Source organism: Aphelocoma coerulescens (genome assembly GCF_041296385.1).
Source record: "Aphelocoma coerulescens isolate FSJ_1873_10779 chromosome Z unlocalized genomic scaffold, UR_Acoe_1.0 ChrZ, whole genome shotgun sequence".
NCBI lineage: Eukaryota > Metazoa > Chordata > Aves > Passeriformes > Corvidae > Aphelocoma > Aphelocoma coerulescens.
In genome coordinates, this window is record NW_027184085.1 from 63,866,339 (window position 1) to 63,890,859 (window position 24,521).

The 24,521-nt window shown below is 42.1% G+C and overlaps 1 protein-coding gene across 8 annotated transcripts in view; it reads left to right on the forward strand.

Moving 5' to 3' along the window:
* ARB2A (ARB2 cotranscriptional regulator A) overlaps positions 1-23,962 on the forward strand; it is a 262,147-nt gene extending 238,185 nt beyond the window's left edge. For 7 of the 8 annotated variants that reach the window (XM_069002274.1, XM_069002273.1, XM_069002270.1 and 4 more), the window contains one exon: positions 21,717-23,962. In XM_069002274.1, coding sequence (XP_068858375.1) covers positions 21,717-21,859 — 143 coding nt within the window. In that variant the 3' untranslated portion in view covers positions 21,860-23,962. Of the gene's footprint in view, positions 1-16,726; positions 16,751-21,716 lie in introns of those variants that run through there. The other variant, XM_069002278.1, reaches the window with a different exon arrangement.
* Positions 23,963-24,521: the final 559 nt, after the last annotated feature.

Sequence of the window (24,521 nt, forward strand, 5' to 3'; positions counted from 1 at the left end):
CAAAGAAGAAAGCTGGCTTCACATCATTTTGTGCTCTCTGTCACATATCATTAATTGATGGCAAACAACTCTTGTGCAGACACACACTTCTAAGCAACCATGTTCACCTTTGTGCAACTTAACAGCACAAAGTTTTGTTGTTTATTATTACTTAGGGCAGGCACAAAAGCAGCAACAAAAACTAATGCAGTGTCATGAAGTCAGTATAACAGTAATTCTTACAGCTGAGCATCTCACTGTTTTCTGGATTACTTTGCAAATAATAAATCAAATTCCTCCTCAAGGTGACATGTCAGTAATTTCAAATTTGATTAGCTTTATATGAAGGGTGTTGGTACATTTCTACTTGAATCTTTGATAGCTCAGCATACAACCTTAACACTTCAAATGCCCTTTTGTGACAGTGTGGCACACTGAAATAATGTTAAGCTACTTACATCTATAAAATCATGGGGATTCTGGTCCGGGTATGGCTCAGCAAGTTTTACTTTGGCCTGTTCCTCCTAAAAGAACCTGACATGGAATAACTGTTCAAGAATTTTGGCGGTTTATTTTTTGATGTCGGAAAAGAAAACAGGTGGGTCTGAAGGGGAATATCTACATCATGCAATACCATGGCCCGTAACTTCAAGCTTCCAGGTGATGGAGACAAATCTCAAGTGATCCATAGGACATTTGATCGATAGAGTTGTGAACCATGCCGTGTGTAAGGGAAGGCAAAGAGCAGTGGTTTTAAGCACTGCTACCTGATAAGCAGTATTTTTTTTTGTTGATGGGGCTTTGTGAAAGTGCCAGGTTTTCATAATTTCATAGTTAAAACCTGTTACAAAATCATAATTCAAACATTCCTCTTAGCAAAAGTGCCACAGCAGAAATACGTGTTGCTGCTTGCACAATGATCTATCTTTATTTTCTTTGAAGAGGCTGTAAGGGGGCCTGTATAGATTGCAAAGCTGGCAATTTTATGAAATGAAACACTTGTCTTTTTCCAGGTATTTATCTTTAAAAAGGGAAAAGCTAAATTCTTTTAGTCTTGTTTTTTTTCTGGCTTCAGATTTTTCACACTCTTATTCCCACACTTTATCCACATTAAGTAAAGATAGTCTTAACTCAGCATATGTATCATGAGCCCTTTGAAGAAAACTCACTGTTACCTGCCTACTCCCTGAGAAGCCTGCCAATTAGTCTTCTGTGCTTAATGACATCACTTCAATTTTGGGGGTAGATATTTTGAAGAGGAAGAACTTGAAAAACCCAAAAACATCAGTAAAGCCCAGAAACTGTTATTCAACAAACTAATTCATGTCGTATGCACATTTGACATTCTGTAATGGGTTAGCTGCTGAGTTTCTCACTTTAGAGAGTTAAACAGATGGTATATTGCTATTTTAAGAGAGAAATGTTTGTGCTAGTGCCCAGTTTGCATTCAAAAGGAAGGGAGTAGAAGAGTTCTTGTCCTGAAAATCTGACTAGTAATTGGAACGTTTTGACCAAATAATTGAGAGGCTGATGCACACCGGAGCACTGACTGCTAGGGTGTCTGCACATAAGCCCTGGTGGAAGAGACAGCATTTTCCTTCCCTGTTGTGTGAGGAAATGAAAAAGGTACTGGTAAATGCATGGGTTAAGAGTCTCTGCTGGAATAAGTCAAGGTGCTGTAACATTATGCCTTTTCAGAGCCACTCAGAACTGGGATTTTTGCATTAACAGTTTGTATACTGCACAGAGCCGAGGTAGAGCATCCTGTGGTGCTAAGCAAAAAATCCTGCTGTGAGTATGTATAGCAACATCTGTCATTGCCAAGCCCAGGATGAATGTTGTGGTATAGTACTAGTAAACAGAGCAACAAACAATAGTTGGTAAAAGATATTGGGCCATAAAACATGGATAAGAGTGTGCAACACGTGTTGTGTTATCTAAATGGTAACATGTTGCATGAGCAGTGTAGTTGCCATAAATATGCTACTGAACATGAATGTTTATAAGGTGATTTCCTCTGCGGGCATATTAATGCTTTTGTAATTTGCCTGGCTTGTTGCATATTTTGTATGAGTGTTAGGTACCTGCTTTTGAAAATGAACCATCTGTGAGTTGACTGGACTCAGCAGATTTCCTGTATTTGAAATTGATCAATTAAATTGTTTGGGGGAGGGTAATTGATTCTGCTTGCTGCAGAGTGGCCTGTGGCTAAGTCATCCTTCCTTTTATCTCATTCAAAGAATCCTATAGTATTAGCACAGAAATGTATGTGCTAACAGCTGATGCAAGGAAAAGAAGCCATGCATGGCTGTCATTCCAGAATAAGTAACTTGTATACGTCACAGCATCATACATCATACAAAGTTAAAATTTGGATGCAGTGTTCTTTCCTATAAGATAATTATTAAAACTGCCATTGCTGATACTAAATCTGCCATTTATGATCTCTTGCATGATTCTTCATAAAGCATTTTTTCATTTGTTCATTTTCTTATATCACTGTTCTGTTAACCAAATGTCAAAAAAATAAGTAACTGTTATCTAAAGCCATGGAAGCAAATTTCAGGGATGAGTCTACAGATGCATGTGATGTGATTACAGAATAATATCACTTTTAGTGACCAGCCATTCTTAGCTCCGACAATGTATGGAGCATTCAAACTTTTAATTGACTTATGTTACAGTGACAGACCAGCTGAAGCTCATGCTAGAGCAGACAGTGGCAAGATTTTGTGCTTCATTCTTTTGTACTCCTACCTATGTTTTGTCCTTCAAAGGCAGTTTGTCCCCTGCAGAGAGTGCAGCTCTGCAGATCCTTTCATGTACCACTAGATTTGCAAAACCATGGGGCTTGTGCATCCCCAGACCAAGCCAACCTGTGACATCCCTTGGAATTGATACATTCAACCCATCACCGGTGTTACGCAGCTCCTCTGCTAGTTTAGATGCTAATGCATCAGAGATTTTTGGTAGACCATGGATCCCCCTAGGAAAAAGTTGTAGGTAGGCTTGCAAAGCAATTATTTTGGCTTGAACAAGGTTTAGTTTGAACAGGTACGAAAACAGAATAACAGACTGCTGTGAAACAAGAGTCACCTCACTTACATGTTTGCTTGAGGGCATCCTGTAGGTGCACACAGTATAATTAAGGGATCCATGATGTCTTCAAATTACTCGCAGTCACCATCCCAGGGAAGAATGGAATAATAGAAGCATAAAGCTTTCAGTTGCCTTGTTCAGTTTCCTTCTTGTTTACCTCATCTATCTTTCCGTAACGAACTATTACTTCTGTATTACCTCTTACTCTTTACAGTGATCACAACTACGTAATGCAACTACACTCTGTTTAAAACAGCAGTTGCCATCAGGTAGATTAAGATAAAGATATAAAACTGACCATTAGGGGAAGCTTTGTTCTTCTTTGGCTACTGGGAATTTAGGTGACCTGGAAATTTTGGATGTAAGAAATGACATGAGCCATGTTTTCCACCAGCAAAGATTAGAGAGCCAGCTCAGCTGTGAGCTGTTTACAGTGAGACTCCTGTCCACAGATGCTCAAAAAAGTCCTCCTTGGAGCTTGGGACTCTGTAGAGTTTTTTCCATTAATGAGATTAATTCCTTATTGTTACTTTTTAAAATAGCCATTAATTTTTGCTTTACATACCTGAGGGTTTTTGTCCAAACACTTAAAATTTCCTTCACTCCCCATATAGTAGCCAGTATACACTTCACAGCATTCTACTACAGGAGTTTCCCATATCCAGACTGTTGCATTCTCCTTCATTTACTCATTGTACTGCATTGAAATGAAGTTACTTCACATTTTGGTGCAAAAGCCTCATCTGTTTGGACCAGTTCTCTCTACTCCCAGGCAATAGCTGCAGGTCAACAGAGGCATCTGGTGGAAAAATGCACACGTGATCTGCAAGGGCAGCATAACACTCCCTGCAAGGTCAACACAAGCTGTACCAGAGCAGCACCAGTAAGCACCATCCCCCCTCAGTTTTGTCTGAACCATTTTGACATTGACTAAACTGAATGTCCTTAACTTGTCCCTTCAGCATGCATGCTTCAAATATTCTCCTAATACAGTTTTCTGTGTGTAATTTGTTTTCTTCAACCTCAATAAGATCAAGAAAGGCAGTTTTATCATGTGGTGTTCTGTGGCTGCAGGTCAGTTGCAGAGGTGGACATTTCAGATACAGAGTTTGGGCTCAGATGAATGGGCTGGTGAAGTGAGGTAAAGGTGCTGAGAGTATTAGTGCAGTAGACTGTCACCTTCTCCGTGAACCACAGCCAAGGGAGAATGAAGCACTGACAGTTTTCGCCTTTGCCTGGAGAGACTGAGTCTCCCATAAGGCAGCTCTTACCTAGTTCAAAAAGCCATGTCCCGCTGTGCCTCTCCTCCCCTCCATGTCTACTCTCCTGAGTGTCCAGACTGCTGTCCCTCATCTCTGGCTCCTAACCTCTCTTTGCAGCCAGTTCCCTGCTTTTCAAGGTCTATCCTTCTCCTGCAGAGGTGTTCCCTTCACCTTCCTTGGTGTTCCTATATCTCTTCTCTTTGATCTTTTTACACAATCGATCTCCTGTCTCAATTGACTCATCCCTCTGCCCTCCAGGGACTAGTTCTCCTCTCTGCTTACATTAGGCTGCTTTTTTCCCCTTCTCCCCTTTTTCTACCTGCATTTGGAACCCAGGATGGAGTGCTGCCTGCACTTAGTTCCTCTGCCTGATGCCACAATAGACTGCAACATCTGGGAGCAGCAGCGGGGAAAAAAAAAAGTCTGGCTTAGCCCTGTCTGCCCTGGGTTGGACCTTGTCCATTGCAAATAGCATCTTCAGAGGAATCTTTGGCCACTTAGACTTCCAGATTCTGGGCACTCTGTGCTGAGCATATGCAAATGAGATTTTTCAAAGGCTTGTGACTAGGCAAAAAGCTGGCTGTTTTTTCTTCGGAATTGCAGAAGGGCAACAGGGATCTTACCTTCCAGATTTCAAACTATTGCTGTGAAGAACAGGCACAGGAGCTGCTCAGCAAAATTCTTGTAAGACATTTTTTTCTTTTCTCATCTGTTTCATTTTTTATTCCTCCCAACAGGGGCAAAATATGTTTTCCCTCAATCTTATTTCCTGAAGTGACTAAATCCTCTCACTTGAAATATAAAAAAATAATAATAATCACCCTAAGGCAGAGACAGAGCATGGGAATTTTCATCCCAAATACTTAGCTTGGCAAAATTTATAAGCAATTGAAAACAAGCTCTTATAAAGGGAACTATTGAGATCCCAAACTACAGAGGACTTACTTGCATTATACACAAAAGTCAGATAAGAATTTCTCTGTGATCCATTTGGGATACTAAACTCAATTAAAACAAATATGCTTTTCATATTTCAGAAATCCACCTTAAGTAATGAATGTCATAAGGAAATACTTGGTTTCAGCACTTCTCAGGCCATACTAAAGCTGTTGCAACTAGTTGATTTGTTAAGCATGCCTGACACAGATTTATTTTATTAGTTTTGTTGTGGGCTTTGGTGGGTTTTTTTACTGAATCTCTTTTGTTGTGAAACATAATTTGAGTACTTGCATGCACATTAGAAGTACAGCCCAGTCAGCATTGTGCAAGTTGAGCAGTAGGATTCCTTCAAGGTGCATCCTTAGAATCTCCTGGGCAGAAAATATGAAAATTAATGACAGATGAGGTCATTCTTAATTTAGGCCAGTAGCAAACTTGTTTCCCACCAGCACCCTTGCACCTAGGCTTGTAGGACAAATCCTGATGCTTCAACGTATTGCCATGGTAGTGGATGGGATGCATTTCCACCACAAGTGGTTTTACATGCCCCATTTCTCTTCCTGTGAAAGAGCAGGAGCACCTTGTCAGTGTGCAGCATGGGGCAGGGTGTCCTTCACGCCAAGGCTCTGTGAACGTTTCTGGAGCTGCAGAAGGCATGACCTTGGTGAGTAGGCTTCACTGCTCCTCTCACAGCTGCAGAGGAGCTGCTGCTGCAGTCGTATTTTGCTAAAAATATTTTGGCATGGAAGGAGGTTTACCTTGGGATGTGAGTTCTTTGCAATAAAAAGCAATAGAAATCTTCTCGACCACAGCCATTCCTCCCAGACCTTTCCTACCCATTCTCCCGTTGCAGATGCCCAGATGCACAAACCTCAGCATGACACCAAGTTTCCTGAGCTCCCTGGCTACTGCTTTCCCCAGCTTCACAAAGGAGAGCAAACCCTATATTTACAATGTCCTGTCCCCTCAGTTAGCAATCCTTCCTCAGAGGGAATCCTGTAGGATTTCAGTGTGTGTGCGAATGCAGACCTGGGAAAGCAATTCTGAAACCCGTGAAAATGTGGAATATTTGCACTGTAATACTTTGTTTGATTCCTGTGGGAGGTTAACAGTCGTGGCTGCAGAGACAGTGATGTGAAGTGTTTGTCATTCTGGATCTGTAAAACATGACAAAATAGATGGGAATGTTGTTGACTTCAAGGTCTTTGCTTTTTAGTCACTTACAGACTTTTCACTTTTCACAACAGAGTGAAAAAATAAATGTTTTCTTAATTTAATATGGCAGTATATTGTGGTTGTAATGTTTCCTTTATCCCCAGACTAGCAGGGAATGTTCCAGCCACAGCGCAAGTTTTCCCCAAGTATTTATATATGAGCTCTTCTCTAACTTCCTTCTACAGGAGACAGTTTTCATTTTAACTGATTGCGGGATTTTACAAACAATGACTGTCAAACTTTAGTTGTCTGTGCATTTTTGCATATTGATCTTGCTCTTATTTAGACAAATTTCAGCTCCTTCCTCAATCCTTGTTTTCATGATAAAGTCTTTTCTTTAATACGTGTACAGTTTGCTTTAAACTTGTTTGAAAAAAAATCCAACCTGGGATGATTTAGCGAAATTAAACCAAAATAGAGCAATAACTGTTAAGAGATATGCATGGGCCATCAGCAAAAGAACTCCCCAAATGTATTTAAGTGATTTTCTTCATGCTTTTTTAATGTAATATTGGTAGGTCAGCTGTGGCAATAATAATTTTTATTATTTTTTATTAATTATAAAAAATATTTGTTATTAATTCTTTTATTATTTATATTATTTATAATAATAAAATTATAATTTTAATGCGAGATGACATAACTCCAGTTCAGTGATTTTTTGGGGGCGAAACTACCTTGACAACTTCTTTTTATTTTGTTCTAATTTTATTAAAAAACAAAGACAACAAAACCGAGGTTTTTGATATAAGGAAAAGAAAATAGTTTGAACTACCAAATTTTTGAACTCATTTTAAGTATTTCATCTCTCTTACACTTCCAAATATATTTTCCTGGCAATTTCTGTTTTTATCCCCAGTTCCCAAGGTTTAACCACCTTTCTGGATAGAAAAGACTGAAGTAGTTTTCTTCAGAACCTACTAAATGCTTGGCAAAAAATCTCTGCCATGACACAAGGAATCTTGCTTGATTTTTTCCACAGTCTATCTCAGCAGCACTGGTTCTACTGGAAGACTCCATGTGGAAAGATCAGTTATCAGATCAGGATTGTATTTTGAAATGAAAATTGCATTTGGAAATACAAGGATTTTATTTTGCCTCTGGCTGAAGGGGGAAATCATAAATTGTTTCTTCAACATTGAAGTGACTGTGTCAGCTTGAAGATGCAGCTTTGGAGCTTGATGTTATTTATTGCATTATTTTTTAAAGAGTAATAGTGAAGTCCCTGTTTTGAAATAAATATGGCCTCCCAAATGAAGCTTATTTAGTTAGTGTAGCATTTAAATGGAATGGTTAGAAACTTTGCCACTCTGCAACTGGATGTTTAAAACTGGATTAGCAGAAAAACCCTGACTTTGGGGTTGTTTTGTGTTCTGGTGTGTTTTTCCCGAGGCTGCAAAGCAGAACATGATCTGCAGTTTATCCAGGAGAAACCCCTATTGTTCTCATCCCACTGACTTCTGGGTCTCACTGGGCTTTTTCCAAGCAGATCTCAGCAATGGGGCCTTACCATGTATACCCACAGGGAACATTCCCATCTCTTAAGGATTTTTTTGGTTGGGGTGGTTTTTTTCCTTAATATGAACTTAATATTTCCCTTCACGTTCATCCCAGACTTTTGAGTTCTCCCTCCTACTGTTGGCAGACCCACCTCCCACACTGAGGTTCATGTCTGATTGCCATAGACAGGGATGTCAGGAGAGCTGTTGGCAGAGGTCAGCGCATGCCAGCACACAACATGCCTTCTCGTCTTGTCTGCCGTACGGCTGCCTTCGGCTTCGCTCTGCCTGTGCCTCACTTCACTGCCTCCCCCACCTGATGCCTGTCTTGAACTCTTTGCTGCATGACTGGCTTGCTGCCCTTGCATCCTGAGCATCACTTGTGACTGATTTAGGGTGGTGTTGTTCAGAGGTAGGAAGCCAGGCACATGCACTGAGCACTTCCAGGCAGAGCTGCTGTCTGCAGGAGGACGGTTAAGCAGGGAATGAAATGCAGCTTTATGATCATTGATCTCAAACAGTCCCTCTGGTGACATCTCTGAGGTTAAGTCACAGGAAGTGTGGTATTATTAAGCTTAGTTAAATTTAGTGTAATTCACATCTGCAAAACCTTTGTGAATTAGTGTTTAGTCTTAAATTGCCACTTTCCATGATATAGGGAAGTCATAGTATCCCGCATTAAGTCTTGATGTGTTATGAATTAGGTGCAGAAGCCTAAAATCCATGTGACGTGCAAAAATCCCTCAAGTTTCAGAGTAGTTCTGTGGTAAATACGCAATTAATTTAGTTTGCAACACTTAGCAGGGATGGTACCCCTACAAAAAATTATTTCCTCCTTTATTTGCTCTCACAGCACAGGTGTGGGAAATGGCCGCTGGAGATCCCTTTTGCAAAGCCATGTTTATGAGCTGTGTTGTTTGCCTGGTGCAGCTGATCATTACCGCACACTTCACCTCATCCGGCTATAATAGGTGCAGACCTGTATTGATTACCATGACTTGTGGGAGAGAAAAATCTTTGCACTTCAAATTGGGTATAAATTATAAAGAGCGTCTCCAAAGGCTGTGAGTTACACAAGTGGCACTCTTCTGAGACAGCCATATGTAAAGCTGTTGTTGTAGAGGTTATTAATTTTATGATTGCAGCACAGGTGTACTTGACCCACAACAATGATCATTGTCCATAAAATCCCACCATCTGGGTTCAGTCACCTGCCTTCTTCAAGAATGTTCATTAACAACAAACAGCAAAGGTCATGCTAATAAAAGAAAGTTAACCCTCACTCTATTGGTGTAAATTTACTGATGAAACAGCACTATCTTCTTGCCATTTTTCTCACTAGTATAGCTATGCAGACGCCTGGAAGTGGGTCATATAATTCCTAGATGCATAGGGTAGGGGGGTGTAATATGTGTACATATATAGACAGCAGTTGGTGTGATGCAAACAAGAAAAATTTATCTGGTGTGGGTTAGGCATAAATTATGTGCTGCAAATGCACAAGGATTATTCACACCTCAAATCTGCAAATTTTTATTTATTTTTTTCTGGAAAACTTTTTATACTTAATTGATATAACTAAAATTTTATCAAACTTAAGGGAATCTGTTAGTTACTCCCAAAATCTGATTTTTTAACTCCCATTTGTTGTTGATGTTTGTGTTCTGATGGCCCAGCTTCATCTTCCATGACATTTCACAAACTCAGATATGTCTCCTTTCCATTAAGTCATTAAGAAAATGCCCTGAATTTCCCATGAAACCTCCATTCTCACCTAGGAGATACACATCTCATTTCCCTGCTCATGCAGAGTCAGCCAACTGCATTTTCACAGATGTGTCCTCTTTTTCTGCACTCACCACTACATCTGGGTGGTAGGTTTATCTTCTGTGCTTTTTTAAAATACTTTCCAAAATCAGACCTGGGACTTTCTTTTGCTGTTAAGAAAGGAAAACATGGAGAAGGAAGATGTGTTTGATGCCAGCAACTGGAAGAAAAGGTGTTTGTGAGGAGAGATTGGATGGGTGCAATTAGTTAGAGGAGGTCTTCTTGAAATGGCTGGAGCAAAGTCAGAAAAGGCAAAAATTGGTGGGCCATGAGAACAGGACAGCTGGGATCACTGTGTGGATGAGATGCAACAAGATCAAGGCCAGGCACTGAGTTCAAGAAGAGCTGCCAGGTGAGCAAGCTGTGGAAGAGGAATTGAAAATTGGATTTCCTGGAGAAATAGGTATTCTGGAGAAACAGATGTCCCAGGTGGATGAAAAACAGGCAAGGAGTAGGAAGAGATTCAGGTGAAATGAAGCCTCAGGAAGGACTGAAGAGGGCATTCCTGCCCCTGGGGCTTGCACACATACTTGGCATTACAGGGCAGGGGGAGAGGGGGTCATGGAAACACTCTATCTGCCTGAGACCCATGGAAGTATTTTCACTGCCAAGCCTGATGTGTTTCTGGGCATGGACAGATACCATTATAAGGTGTAAGCTTTAAGGTCAGGAGTTGAGGTGTCTGTGGAGCTTAGGCACCTCAGGGTGTGGTAAGTGCCTGAATTGGGATTTTCAGGATCACTTGGATTTAAGCTCTTCAGTTTCACTTCTCTTGAAGGTGAATCCTTTTCGGCAGGTGGTGGCTCCTGAAGTAGGTGTCCAGCAGAAGCAAGAAGCAGGTCAACAGGCCCATCTTAGCCCACCATTTGCTAACCTGATTTCCACCGTCCTGCAGGAGCAGCCATCAGAAGGGGAGGACTAGGTGCAGATGAGGTTAGGTTTCCCACAAGACCAAAGCTAGCACTGTAGAGACAGTACTTGGATTCTTGATATTTTTTCCTCTTACCCATCACAGGATTAGCCTCTGAAGACAAGTCAAGGGGAAGTGCCTTTTCTGTGCTGCTCCAGGACCAGGGAGAAGATGGATGGTGTCAATGGTGCATTGGAGGAATTTTATTGTGTTGAGTTGGGTTAGGTTAGTTTAGGTTAGGTTAGGTTAGTTTGAGTTGGGTTGGATTGAAGTGGCTGGGTTGGATTGGAGCAAGCCAGAGGCAGTAGTCCCAAGATGAGGTAGATGGATTAGTGAATACCATTGTACCTATAAAAATACTCTGGACTTGTGTTGACTGTAGTCTTCTGTCTGCACAGATAAAACAGGACACTATAATCCTAGTAAAAAATTCAGGGAAAAAATGCTTTTCAAGTATTTCTTATGTAGAAGATTATGAATATTTTGCACTGTGGAAAGGCGGAGTTAATTTATTCATTAAAGGCTTGCAATGTTTGAATTCAGATTCTCGCTAAAATCAAAAAAACACACTGGGTGTTTGATGCCCCACATATGTTCTCATTACAGCTTGTTCTTTAGACACAGGCTCATTCTTGTCCCTCGAAAGACCTTCTTTACTTCCACAGCTGCCTATGTCAGCATCCACACCAGTCTTCAAGCTCTGCTTCTGAAGTGACATAAGAGAAAATTATATTCTGCTGTTGTAGTGCAGTTTGTTCTTGGGTCCAAAATTTCACAAATAGGCAGGCAATATGTACTTATCCTGCTAGTGATTAAGAACCTTTTTACATCTTTACTAGATGCGGTATCTCTACTGTCATGTAACATGTTATTTCAAAGTGTTGCTACCTTTCCCAGCTGCTCTGTGGTGCAGGCATTGCCATTTCCATGGTGTTGCATTGGCTGTTGTGTTTTTGGAAAGTGCCAAAACTGTATTTGTGCTGGTGCTGCTGGTACATCCTGATGTTTGATGACTTAATTACTATTTAGGAACAAATAATCATAAAATACCATTACAAAGAGTAGCTATTTTCTAAGCAGCTGGTTGTTTCCCTTGTTCTGGTATCACCAATGAATTTCTTGCACTAGTATCACTATCACAAGATAGCAGAGTGTGTACCCTTCAGGTCTCTGCCTCATAGGCAGTAAAAAGCTGTGGGATTTTGGAATAAACTCAGGTTCAAAAATCAGCCCTTGAGTATTTCTGATTAAAGTGACTTGGAAGTGTTACTGTGGAATGTTTTAAATTAGTTTAAATATATTTTATAAAACCTGTATGCTTGTTAACATCAGCAGCATTGCTGCATGAACAGAGCTCCTGCTGTGGGCTCAGCAGAGCTCAGGTCTATTCCTGGTCTTGGCTGAGCCGCTTAGTTTGCAAAAGCACAGTAATGATGACTTTTCCCTTACAGAACTCTGTTAGATGTGTCTTTGCAAAGCAGTGAGGAGAAGGAGGTATAACTGACTGCTTGCATCATGCTGCAGCATGTTAAGATCTGTCAGGTTAATTAGTATTTTTCAGGTTTATAACCTGTGGAAGCTTTGAGGCTTGAACACTTGGTTTTCAGTGCTCTCACCCAAGAAGTCTTGTGGATGTGTGTTTGCTCATGAAGTGTTGAGTTTTGAGCAAGTCAAAACTTCCTTTATTTAAAAGCAAATTTTCCTTGCTCCTAGTTGAGAAAATAATTGTTTTCAAATGTTTTATACTTTATTTGTGCTCTTGCTTGCAATTTTATATAGATTTTTTTCCCTAATTCATGATAGAAAAAATGCATGTGCGTTTAAAAAATTAAGTTATCTCACTAATATATATTATTCAAATGTTTTAGAGCTCCTGTGAAGTACCTTGCTAATACTATCAAGAGTACCTTGCTAATACAATCAGCTTTGGATGTTGCTTAAATAAAGCCAGTAAAGTCACAGAAGAGACAGGGCTGGATAGAAAGAAACTCCTGAAGTTACTTAATTTGTCCACATTGCCCAGGGTGAGGTCAGCTATACCCATAATATTCCTAAGAGGTGGTTGTCTAACCTATTCTTAACTTGCATTGGTGAGATCCTGCACCTTCCGTAGGGTATGTTCTTAGCCCAAAAATAACTTTGTAAGATGTAACCTGAGTATCCCACCTCGCATTTGTCAGGTAAGGAATTTTTATACTTGTCTTTAGATAAGGGTGGAGTTACGGATATGAAGAGATAGATAAAGGGATAGATAGATAGATAGATAGATAGATAGATAGATAGATAGATAGATAGATAGACAGACAGACAGTGTTGTTGATATAGATACTATATGGACGGAGATATATAAAGATTGTATAGAGATAAAGATGGCAATAGATAGATATACAGATATATCAGTTTAAATATCATTTCAAAGCCTGCCTACTCCTCTTTACATGCTACAGTATTTTGACATGAGTTTTAAAATCCATAGTTGCATAATGTTGAGTACATCTTTACTGGTTCCCTTCTTCAAGGAAATGGCTTGCTCTTGTGCAGAAATTCATTGCATTGGAAATTGCTGCCCCGAGAGTGTTGTTCAGTCACACATGCACACTGAACGTCTGGGTCACCCATTGATGGGTGGAATGCTGTAACACTGATGGAGCACATCAACCCCTGAGCATTGCAAGACAGCATTTGTACATCTTCATCCCATCCTCACAGTTCCCTTGGAACAGCCAGTATCCCAGGGCAATTTTGGATTGCTATAACCTCAACTGGCTGGCATCAGCTCTCCTGCCTGACGCTGTCTTTGCCCTGTGGTGGGTGTCTGAGTCTCTCCCAGTGCCCTCCCAAAAGTGGGGCTGTGAGGGACAACACCTTGGAGAGGTGTTTGTGGAAATGGTGCCTCCTGAGAATCCCATAGCTGTGCTGCAATTCCCAGGGTCTAGATCCACCTGCCACATCTGGTCTTTCCTGCCTGTGTCCATGGCTAGATGCTCTCACTGTATTCATTGCATAGATAGGAGCAGCCTTACATGGATTTGCCCATTTGGCTGCATTTCTGCCTATTTGTGCAAAAGACTGTGAAATTTTGGACCCAAGAACAAGTTTGCTTTTCAGGACTGTTTACGCCTGAGCACCAGTTCAGGCTGGCCCACAGCCTGAGATCCAGTAAGTCTTCTGTCTCTGGAAATGCTGTTTAATCAGCCTTTGTGAATTTTTCCCTTTTTTAAAGCAGCTATGCACAATTTGTATTACTATGGCTGTTTGCATTGATATTAACAGCAGTTCTATCCTGGGTGCCTGGTTCTTACTGGAAGGACCTTACAGGTACTTGGTATCCAATTTTTTGCCTTTTTTAATATATACTTAAAAAAAAATTGCTTGACTTCAGTGACACAGAAAATGACCTAACTTTTGGTAACCTGTGCTCGGGAGAGAACAACCTCTCAAGTTTCACTTATTTGGCCAGTTCACACGTAGAGGAACAAACAACCTGTGCTCATGGGACTGCCCTTAATATTAAATGAAAAGTAGTAGAAAATGAGGGCCGTGTTAGACTCCTGTCTCCTTCCTACTTTGCAGACCTTGCTTGCAATGAGCTTTTGTGTGAATCTTTGCATCTTGTTGCTCAGAGGGCAAGAGGAATTTCCTAAATACTTTTTTTTTACTATTTTTAACCACTTGCTTCTTGTGGGAAGTTTGTGTGTTGTAAACAAGGAGTGGAAGAAAAGCCAGTTGCAACTATGGGAGTTCAGAGGTGATCATTTTTCTGGGTTTGTAGGATGCTTGTTTCTCTGTTTTCATCATCCCACTAAAGATTCTTATAGATAATACATGTCCAACAGAAATAAGGACTGGTTTGTGTCACAGTAGATAATAACTAAGTAGAAAATGTCTTAAGTATGTGTAGTCTAGTCTCCAGCATTGCTATGATTTTTCTTATATGAGTATTGAGTCTTAACCAGTTTATTGTGTGTCTAAGCCCACTTATTAAGCTGTATTGCATTTCTTCAAATTGTTCTGTTTCTTCTCTCTTGGCTTCTCCAAGGAATTCATTTCCCTACAGTTACTTTAGATTATTATCATGACCATGACTCCACAAACGATTACCTCTTAGCCAAACTAAACACATCAAAGTTTGGGGATTGGTTTGGGGTTGGGTTTTTTTTTGTGTCCCCTCAGAAATTACTGCTTTCATTTCATTAATTGGTGTTCAGCTTATCTCTTAATTTTGCCTAAGCTTTTAACCTTTCTTTACCATTGTGACATGTAGAAGTGCTTATGCAAAAACTCCTGAGGTCATTGGATCTCAAAGTTCTTGAGCTAGTGGACTTGTTCACAATTTTTCCTGAAGCTCTCATTTTCCTAGTCAGAACTACTGAGTGATTTTAGGCAAAATGGATTTTTTTTTACTCACCTTTTTCATTAGCTTTACTAGTGATGCTCTGAGAGCTTCTTCTGTTTTGGAGTTTGAGACCTGGACATTTACTTCAGTAGACCAAAACAGTCAGAAAAAACCCAACTTCTTCCCATGCAGATCAACAGGATAAAGAAATTGTAAGTGGAGAAACCTTACGAATTAAAAGTAGTTCTGTCATACTTGGTAATATCTGATGCACTCAAGGGTAAAAAAAAAGTTAAATTCCTGTTCAGAAATAGCTTTGTGATACAGAATTTGTTAGCATACAGAAAGATGGATGCAGGACAGGCAGGAAGCATCCCTTTCTGACACATAAGTGCGTATTTGGACCGTGTTGTTATGTTGCTACAGAGTTACAGAATTGCAGAACTGAATACCTAAGAATTAAATAAGTTCTTCAATGTGTGTGTGGATAATGTAAGAAATAAAGAAATTTCCATTGATTCATAACTTTCAGGAGAAGAAATCCTTTCTGAAAGGTCTATCACATTTGTCTACCCAGGTCAGATGGAGTTGGCTTCTCTGTTAGTTTATGTGTAAAGGAGGAATTAATTGTGTTGATGCTTATGTTTAATAATGTTTAAAGTGTTTCTGTTCCTGCAAATGCCCACAGAAGTCTGTATTTCAACCTTTGAACCATGTAAATCAAGTTTTGATAAGACTGACTGCCTTTTATATATGTAACTTGAATCATAAATGTTAAAGTAACCTCTGCCACTGTCTACGGACAGGATGGCTACGCTGCTTGCATTGGTGTTTTGCAGCATGACAGGGCCTCAGTGAAGATCGTGATCACAGGGAGCAAACTCTGCTGAGCAAGATCTTGTTGAAGGTCAGCAGAATTCTCCATCCCAATGGGGGCTAAACCCCAAGGCGTGGAACACCCTTAATTCATTTTGAAGCCTGCACTATTTAGAGATGAGCTGCTGCTTAGAGAAGCAGACCCGAGGTCAGCCCTGTGGCTAGTATCTGTGAAGAAGCTTTTCAACCTGGAAACTTTTCTCTGCAGAAATATTTCAGCGCCAAGGCATGTATGAAGATCTCTCCCAGCTCCTGAGCAGCATAGAAACCTTTGTCCCACACATCTTGTAAACGCGGCGGGGGGCCACCATTGTGCTGTGCATCTTCTGAGCACCGCAGGAGGAGGCTTTTGTCTGACACAGTGGGCAGGCGCTGTAGGAGGGCACCTTTGTCCTGCACAGCCAGTAATCGCTCTGCAAGAGTGAATTATGGTGATTGCAGAGCTCTTCTCTCTCCAGACACTCTGGTTTCAGAAGGAGTTCGTCAGCCTTGCTAGGTGGAGAGCTGCTTTTCCTGAGTGAAAGTGGAAAGGGAAGACAGTGAAAATGCCTTTGCATGTGTGTGTGCAAATGGCCATCAGGATCGTTCACACAGTCATATTGCATGACCACCTCTTCAGGCACCATTCCCAGTTTCAATCTTTGCTTTTCCTCTTCTCTATTTTTCCTACCCATTTAGGCTGCCCTTTTAATTATTATTTCTTTGTTCCTTCTTATGTGTGTACAATCTTCTGTTCCATATCCTATTCCTGTATTCAATATCTATATTCTCAATATTCTTTCAGATGACTAATAACCACATTTAAAAGACTTGAGCCCAAATACCAGTCCCTCTGGATTTTCACAGGTATATTTTCAACCCCATATTATTACTTATTATTTGTCTTCTCAAATGCTTTAACCACTTCCCCAAAAGTGTGCCAGCACCCATTTCCTAGAGTCTGAGATAATGTACAATGGGAGAGACATAACTCTGCATCTGTGAGATGAGATGAGATGAGATGAGATGAGATGAGATGAGATGAGATGAGATGAGATGAGATGAGATGAGATGCTAAGTTTGTACCCTGTAGAGATGCCATGTGTACTGTAGGTGCTGGTGGACATGCTGATGGCAGCTGGAACCAGCACAGGCATGGCAGCACACATTTGGGAGCTGCATTACCATAGATCTCAAGTGTTTGGGGACCCCCTGACTGGCGTAAAGCAACTGATGTGCAAGTGAGAGGTAGGAGTGACCACAGCCCATTAGATAGTGAAGGTCATAATCCATTTTAAGCGATTACATTGGTTCCCACTGCCCCAAGATTGCAAGGTTGTCCTTTGTGGAAAACAAAGCAATGGATTAAGTCTCTCACCTGCTGATTTTTGTTATTCAATAAACTTTGGGTTTTATCTGTTCTTTTTGAGCCTGTTGTGTCTGCTGTTATCCTAAAGGTCCTTGTGATTTTTTTTATAATGTTGATCTCTTACTTTACTAATATTCAGACATGAATTTTATGTGTGGTAGTTAGTTTCAATTAATCCTCCTTTTCTCAAATTAGACATTTTTTTCTTCTCATCCCTGCCACAGTCCTCTGGTGCCTACCTGATTGTACATGAATTCTCAGAAATAATTGCCAGTAGTCCAGCAAGTTCATTAACTGATTCCCTGAAGACCCACGTATGTGTGTCATCCAGACCAGATGATTTGGATATTAAATTTTTAGAAGTATTCCCTTACCTGATTTTTTGTATCAACAACTGTATTGGCAAGTCTTCATTATTTCTAATTATATATTTCTTTGTGGTGCTTGATAAATTGATTCTGGAACTTGTTCACTGTTTTACAGTCATTACTCATTTCACCTCACACATTATTGGTTCCACCATCTCTTCGGAGCTTTTTTCCAATGGTGTTATGCACATGCTAAAATATATATTCATTTCTCTCTGCATCTCTCCATGCTGGCTCCTGGGAGGTTATTTGCTTATTTCTGTCATTTCCTGTAGGGTGTGCCCAGCCACTGCCCTGGAGGGACTTCTGCTGAGATAAGGAGATTGCTTAATCTCCCAGCAGAACTCCCCTGGAAAGGGAGCTACTCTTCAGTTACAGCAAGAAGAAGACAAACCCAGAATCCTCTGGGAGACCCTGTGCAGATCCTTTGTAACCCACTGGCCCTTACCCTCTGACACCCACCCCCTGTATCCCTGTAAAAGCTAGTCCCCTGCCAGGGCAGAGAGAGCCCGTCCCTGGCCACCCCTTTGCTGGACCAATAAAGCTACCTTAGTGCAGAACAGCTACACGGGACTCTCGTCTCTCTCCCTGCTCTGGCCTGGAGGCTGCCCTGCAAAGCTGAGCTGAAATCACGAGCTGACAATCACTAAAGAGCTGACAGCTTCTGCATGGGCCCTCCTGCCAGCAGCTGAGGGAAGACACCGGGCCTCGGGAAGACGATCTCTTTTGGGACCATCTCTCCAGACCGGTCACAGCTTCCTTGGTCAGAGCTACTGACCCCTCACCAGCTGTCATAATTTCTCTCAGTGAGGCTGGGACTAGGAGGGATTTATACTTTTTTATTCTGCAGTTGTAGCCTTTGCATATTTTAGAATATTCTAGCTGTTTCCCACACTTAACAGGTTTTTTATATCTTTTCCATGCAGCGTGCTCCTAAGATTTCTCAAAGAATTAATATCTGAAATCACTACATGCTGTGCAACAGCCCATCAATTAATACAATATATTGAATCATGTGGGTTATCATCACAGCTGTTGAAATTAGTGAGCACTAAGAATATATATCTCAGAGGACCTTGGCTTCAGAACAGCTGCTTCTTATTGTCTGTCTCTTAAAAATTATTCTTTCTATCAAAAAATAGATGGCTGTTCATGTATTTAATTTAGATCTCTGTTCTACTAAATATGCAACTGAGATTGCAGTCGTCAATGATACTCTTCCTCTGGCAAAAAACCTTATGGCCAAATCTGTTCTAACCCTTAGGACATAATTCCACTTGCTTTGGTTGAATTTTCCAAGCCTTTGGTATATAAATCATAAATGCACAATCTGTGCAATGTTAAATTTTTAGGGCTCTCCCTTTAGTAGTAGTTGAATGTGAATACATAAAGGCAAAATTTGACCTTTAAAAATGACTGTAAAGGGCCAAGGCAGATACTTAGCAAGCTTTTCTTATTGCAGTATTAATCAAGCAAAGAATCATCATAATCCTGGAAACTAAATATCCATTGTAGTGATTTCATCACCAGGGAAATGTTCATCTGCCAGTAAGATTGTTACTAGGAAAGGGAAAATAGTGAGTGTTAAAATTACTTTAGACTGCTGAATCATTGAGTCCCTCTAGACTCAAAGCTTGAATTGTTTTTTGAGAAGAGTGGGTTGAGAGGAGTTGCCACAGGAAAGCTGTAGGTTAATCAGTTTCAGTAACACTAGTGAATGTGAGCATGATCTCTCTTGAGGACATGAGGAAAGTGCATGGGAGAAGGCAGGATGAAGAAAGAGACAGGGAGGCTACAGAAACGTACTGTTTTGTTTTTTGTTTCTGATGGCCCTTCCACAGAGGAAGATTGTTGATGAGAAAGGAAGAAAGGGGAGAAAAAACAACATAATATTCACAACCTATATTTTCATCTCATTTATCCAGTGGATACTAATGAGGATTATTACAATCAAGACAGAGATGCAGGCAGGCAGAAATGAGAAATATGTGTTTGTGTGGGAAATGTCTGTGTAGGGGCCAGAAAGCCACATGGAAAGATGTTTTGCCTTCAAGGCTCAAAGTGGTGTTTACCATATGCTGTGACACATGCATGTGAGAAGGATGGGAAACACCTGCGCAGGAGTGTCCTTACGGTGTGCTAGGACAGCCTATCCCTCCATAAAATCAACTTTGGTAGGCAAGGTGTGTGTGCATGGTGGCAGTGGGCAGTCATAGTATACCAAGCCAAGTCCTCATGGACATGTCTGTTAGGCTGCAGGCTTTGCTGGAAGGGAAGCTTTATCCTCCTGCTGTGTTGGGCCACCTCTGTGTTTCCAAGGTGAGGAACAAGTCTTGGTGAATATTGCTATGGAATGGCCTATTGGGGATGGGATAAGTGATCTGTATTGAAAGCCACCTGCAGGATAGAATCACAGAAACTTTTGTGTTGGACATGACCTTTGAGAGCATGGAGTCCAACTCTTAACCCAGCATTGCCAAGTCCAGCACCTGATAGAATGGACTGCCTCTCATCAAAGAGAATTTCTACAATGATGGGTGAATTTGAAGGTGGAAAGCATTTGTATAAAAGGAGCATGTGGAAAATTTCTGGAAGATGTCATGAATTGTCTCCATACAATGAATATGGAGGGGGGAGGAAAATCTGTGTGTGCACGTGACATGGATGCTCTTTGTACAAAAACATCTCTTTGTGTGGGAAATAGTGGCTTTCCAGAGAGGGTTTTTTGGAGTGTTTTTTTGCTTGTGTGATGGCTGCCTTTGAGGGAGCAGAGGCGTGCAGTGTGACAGATAGTGCCTCCATCAAAGACTTTCTGGAGGGGACGGTGTGCATGGACCCACCAAGGATGGGTGCATGCTCCATGGATGGGTGCATAGAGGGAAGTGTCCTGACAGGGATGTAATGGTGGGTGTGCAGCAAATGCCATGCCAGAGCAGCCACCCCGTATCCCCAGGGACTGATGGCCACCCTGCGTCCTGCAGGGACCATCATCCACCCTGGACTGCATCCCTCTCCACCTGGCAGTCCATGGGCACTGTGTACCTCATTGTTGTCACCCCCAGATTGTGATACTGTCACAGAACTGTTGCTAGGCAACAAATGTGGTTACCAGGTCTCAACGAATAGCTGAAGGGGAAAGTGAAGTGTTGCACCATTGTAGAGTAACCATAGCAATGACCTACTATTGCAGACTAAAGAATTATCATTAACAATGTTAAAGTATCAAACAGAGGCCCAGGATCCAAAGACTACCAGGCAGCATCTCTGCATAATTGGGTTACCCAGGAAGAGGTCCCAACTCTTTCACACCCCTGGGCTCCCTATCTTCATTGTCTTGGTTTTATTTTGGGGCTTGGTGGTGGGGGAAAGGAGAGGGGGGTGTGGTTGTTTAAATAAAGCAAATGGACTGTATGTTGAGGAAGACACTTGCAAAACAATAGAAGCACCCACCAAAAAAAATTACAGATGTAAATCTGTGGGCAGAGAGAAGATACAAATAGGAAAGGCCCACTTTACTGTCTCAATACAATCTATGGGAATGGGTGCACAAAGGATGCCTTCGTGATGCATGAGATTTAGTTCAGATCAAGTGTTCTCTTTCACTTGAAAATACATATGCCAGGGTAAGAGCAGTATAAAATGAAAAATAAATAATACAAAGTGTGCCTGGAAAGTAGACACTTTCTTTTTCCCAAGGTCAGACAGAAGAGGTGCTTCAATGAAGCTTTTATTAGCCAGGTGCTTTGGGATCTTATTTTTCCAGATACGAGACATGTTGAGGATCTCTGGCTTGTGATATGGGTGGCCATGCATGTGCACGTGTGTATGTTTGTGCACGTGTCTGTCTGCATGTGTGTGCAGTTGCTCCTGTTCAGCTGCCCCAGAGCTCAGCAACAGGACAGCCCTGACCCTCCCCAGGCTCCCTCCAGACCAGCTGCAAGCAGCTGGGTGGCTTCCCTGGGTTTTGCATTTTTGTATTTTATGGAGCATTTATCCTGTCAACAGCCAGCAAGTCATAGAATGACCCCTAGTCAAACTGTCACCTTTGTGTTTTGCAGGTACAGAACGCCATGAACTAACTTCTTGGAAGAGTTTTCCATCTATTTTCAAGTTCTTCAGCGAGGCTGTAAAGGCAAAGAACAGCATGGTGAAACCAACCCCAACACGGCGCTCCAACAGGATAAAATATGAAGAATTCTAAAAAGAGGGGAGGAAAAAAACCCACCACCACCAATGTCTTTGCTGCTTGTTTTCTGCAAGGAGTCTCCCAGCCCCTCATTAGATTGTTTTCTTCCTAGAGCACAGGGTCGTGATGTATACATCTAAATAGCGTTTTGCATTATTTCTAGATGAGTGCAACTGTCAAAGCAATATGGGTTCACTGGTTGTGCTTCCTGTGGGCTGTAACTTGGATTTTGTGCTGCCCATCAGTGTGCAGATTAAGGCTGACAGTGGTACTGCACAGTGCAGCATGGTGCAGCTCTAATTGCCCTGACATAGCCCTGCACCAAGCTGATGCCAGAATTTAACAGCTTCATCGCAGTCCTATCGCCTGCAGGAATTTTTGCAGCTTCCTTCTATTTTGAGACAGAACAAAATATGTATTACTCTTTTTTAAAAGACAGCCCTAACTCAAACGTGTTAACCAGCCTATGAATTTACACCCAGTAGCCTTCTCTTTCTCTGGGACCAGGTGGGATTCACTTTTAACTCTTTCATTTTTCTGCTGGCAAGAGTGTCCAAGAAATTTGGCCCAGAATTCTAGAAAGGCTCCATTGTTGATGTGATTTTCTTTTGCTAGATCAATGGCATTATCTGTAGGTCTTCTCTTCCTTTGGAAAGCTCTACTTAAAAAAAAATGCCTATTCATTAACAGGCTGGATTACACTGTGAAATATGACAGCAAAAAAAAAAAAAAAGAGACACACTGCATATTTTCCTATTTATTTTTAAATGCAAAGATGCTTCCATTTTCATACTCTGGGTTTGTAATGCCTTGCCATCCTATGGTTATCCCTTTTCCCTAAACTCGTGGGTTCATCCCGTTTCCCAGACTCTCAGACAAAGGTCGGCCAGCAGGGCATTCTGTTTGGGGATTTCACACCATGCATAGGGGGTATGTGGCCATAGCCACAACTGTTGCTTTAGGCAGATTTTCTCCACTAACACTAAGGGAAAGGATGTGCTTCATAGCATGCCCAGTGAGCAAGTGCTCTAATTAAGCTCCTTTGGTGTTGATAGTACTAAGTTAAAGTGGTCCTTTCTTTAATGGCCATGCCCACCTCACCTCTGATGCTGTTAGTGACAAGGAGGCACCACTCAAACACATGAGTTTTGACCCAGTCCCGCCCTCTCCTCATGCAATGTGTCCAATCCTACAGCTGGGGGCTAGAAATGGTGGTGGGGAGCGTTAAAACGAGCGATGCCAAAGTAGGGGCACCTTCCTACGCCACAGAGCAAAAGCAGAAGTGCTCATAGTGAGGTGCAAAGGGAAACCCAGCTGGGTTTGGGCCTAAATTCTCTGGGTGGGGGGCTCTCAGCACCCACGGAGTGCTCACATCCCTGCCTGCTCATACTGGCAGCAGGGCTTCACTTCCCCAGCTCCTGTTTCCTGTCATCTCACTTCGGTGAAGCTCTGCCCTTGGGGAGGGGTGCTTGGAGCACCTCACCAGGGCAGTGGGGGAGGCGTCAGGCCATGCCTACGCGGAGGGAAGTGCTGTGTCTGTGCCCACAGTTTTTCTTCCCAGAGGGGAACCTGTTACTGGGGGGAGAGGACTGCACCCAGCTTCCTCAGCCCTTCAGTCTCTGCATTTACTCCCAGTCAAAGGATGTTGCTGCCTTTGGCCAGCCTGATCCCCCACTGCGGGGGTCTGCAACCCCCCCTCTCCCAGGCCTGCATCCACACCGCCCCCCTGGCCCTGTGTGTTTAGGGGTAAGGCAAGAGTTTACATGGTGTGGTTTGAGTGTCTTGTGCTTCGTCCCACAGCCAGGGAAGATATGGAGGCCAGGGAAATTTGCACACACCAGACCCGCCACTTTCCATCTCTGTGGAGGTGAGATGGAGTCTCTAGGGTGCCCACATATTAGAGGAGCAGATCTATTTTTGTAACTGTTGATGACAAACAAACTGTACAAAAATTTTTACTGTAATGCTTATCATTTTCTAAAGAATTTTTCTTTACTGTGCCCCGGGCCCAGCTCACATTATCGCTCCTGTGGGGGGCTGTAGAGCAGAAGGGATCCTTACCACTGGTACTGCTCTGCTTGCAGTGAACAAAAAATAAAGATGCTCTCTTCTCTCCTCCTTGCACACTTTGTGTCTAAGCTCCATGGGAGCCGCAACCTCCGGTGGGTAGGAGGGGGGCTGCATGGGCAGCAGCTCCACCAGCCTCGGAATACATGCAGGAAGGGCAGGTGTGTTTGCAAACAGGACCCTGTACAGTTGCTGGGTTGGGGATGGAAGGTGTGAGCCGGGTGTGAGGGGGGTGAGGCTCGTTTGTGCCACAGAGTGGGCTGCATGTCCAGCCTGTGGCTCAGCCCATGTGAGCATGAGCTTTTCTCCACGCCCCCATGTCATCCACAGGAAGCCATATAGGCAAGTGTGCCACACCATCCTCTTCCCTTTAGCTGTTCATAAACATGAAACCATGTAAAAATACACCAGGAGAGGGATTTGATCACTTCTTTTGGGAAAAGGACTTTTTGCAGGGGGGCACGGGCTAGAGATGGAGGAGGCAGCATCTCTGGCCCCAGCGGCAGAGGATGCATGGGCTGCAGAAAGAGAGGAAGGTGTGGGAGCATCCCAGCATGTACTGCCAGACTGCCAGATTCATGTCACATGAAGAAATGACAGTGGTAACCCT